At 47.7% G+C, this 1597-nt stretch overlaps 1 protein-coding gene across 1 annotated transcript; it reads left to right on the top strand.

Annotated features, from left to right (window-relative positions):
• Window positions 1-42: 42 nt before the first annotated feature.
• Window positions 43-1046, top strand: LOC105557617 (uncharacterized protein K02A2.6-like; the record flags this gene model as incomplete). Its single annotated transcript, XM_012004901.1, has 1 exon — window positions 43-1046. A coding segment is annotated over one exon (1004 nt), but the record flags the coding sequence as incomplete, so codon positions are not given.
• Window positions 1047-1597: the final 551 nt, after the last annotated feature.

Below are 1597 nucleotides of genomic sequence, written 5' to 3'. Positions count from 1 at the left end.
TGAAAGAGTGCGAAACTTGCGCAAAAGCTGCTCCCTCGCCAGTCAAATGCACACTTCAGTCATGGCCCGTGGCTACCCGGCCATGGTCTCGCATCCACGCCGACTACGCAGTCTCCGTAGAAGGGTTCAACTTCCTGGTCATCGTTGACGCCTACAGCAAGTGGCCTGAAATTTTCAAAACCACTGCCACCACATCATCAAGGACCATCGAGCTTTTCTCTGAGGCGTTCGCTCGTAACGGCCTACCGGACACGCTGATCACCGATAACGGAGTGCAGTTCACGTCGGACGAGTTTAAGAACTTCTGCGCTCACAGCGGCATCGAACACATTCGCTCGGCCCCGTACCACCCTCAGTCTAACGGCCAGGCCGAAAAATTCGTCCACCTTCTCAAGACGGGGCTGGAGAGAGCCCAAGGAAACGTCGATCAGAAACTGCGCGAGTTTCTTACTTGCTACCGCCGCACTCCATCGTACTCACTTGGCGGAAAGTCCCCATCGGAACTTATGAACGGAAGACCGATGAAAACAAGACTCGATTTGTGCAAGTCAAAGCCATCACCATCTCAGCAACGGGACGAGCAGATGGAGGCCCGTTTCAACATTTCTCACGGCGCCAAGTGGAAGGAGTTTACCGTTGGCTCCCCCGTTTATTACAAACGCAACCGATCAAACATCGACTGGGAGTGGATTCCGGCCACCATCCTGAGCCGTTCCGGAGCCGTGAACTATGCAATTGAGTCCGAGGCAGGGAAAGTATTCCCAAATGTACACGCAAATCAACTGAAATCACGCAAAACAAAGAACGAGTTCCTGGAGGCTTTTGACCTGACCGACGTCACTGACACTGAAGTCGAGCCGTTCATCACGCTGCAAGCAGAGGCTCACGAACAAAATCAAGAAGACGAGAACCAAGACCTAGAGACAACAGAAGAAATCTTCGAGGACGCTGAAGATTTTCAAGAAGTCGAGCAACCCGCACCCCTGCGTCGCACGACAAGGGTCAATGCAGGAATTCCGCCTGCTCGCTTCGGAGGGAAGGATTAAAACTTAGCGGGGAGGAATGTGGTGACCCCGCTTACGCATGGCCCCCACTAATACGATACGTTGGTGGCGACCCGACCCCCCCCCCCTGGGGCAGTCGCGAGATACCTACCGTTGGTAACGCGGAGAATAAAAACATTGTCACCTAAGTAAATCTAATTGTAAGTCTCGTTCGAGCTTCCGATAAATAAACATAGTTAATTAGAGGAATCCTCGCCTCCCGTTTACTGAGTGATACACCACAGCCTACGGGATTCTTCAGTCACACCAATTTTTTTTAATGGCATCCCCTATTTTTTATTACATGTTCTTGTAGCTGACCTCGAGAGCTTTCTAAAACGCTATAATAAAGTATTTTGTTATTAAGAACTTTTAGAGTTATTAAGGTTTGAAAGTTCCAATATTTTGACATAAATTACAAAATATCTTGTAAAATATTCATTTTTTTATCATCTTACCTTAATACTTTTTGAACAGAATAATAAAAAAATACTTTATTAAAGCGTTTTGGAAAGCTCTCGGGGTCAGCTACAATTAGAATATGTAATTAAAAA

This window comes from Vollenhovia emeryi, unplaced genomic scaffold, assembly GCF_000949405.1.
Source record: "Vollenhovia emeryi isolate VEMERY1.0 unplaced genomic scaffold, V.emery_V1.0 DF947816.1, whole genome shotgun sequence".
In the NCBI taxonomy this organism is placed as follows: Eukaryota; Metazoa; Arthropoda; class Insecta; order Hymenoptera; family Formicidae; genus Vollenhovia; species Vollenhovia emeryi.
Note: the sequence above shows the minus strand (reverse complement) of the source record. Positions and strands in the feature narration are given on the sequence as shown.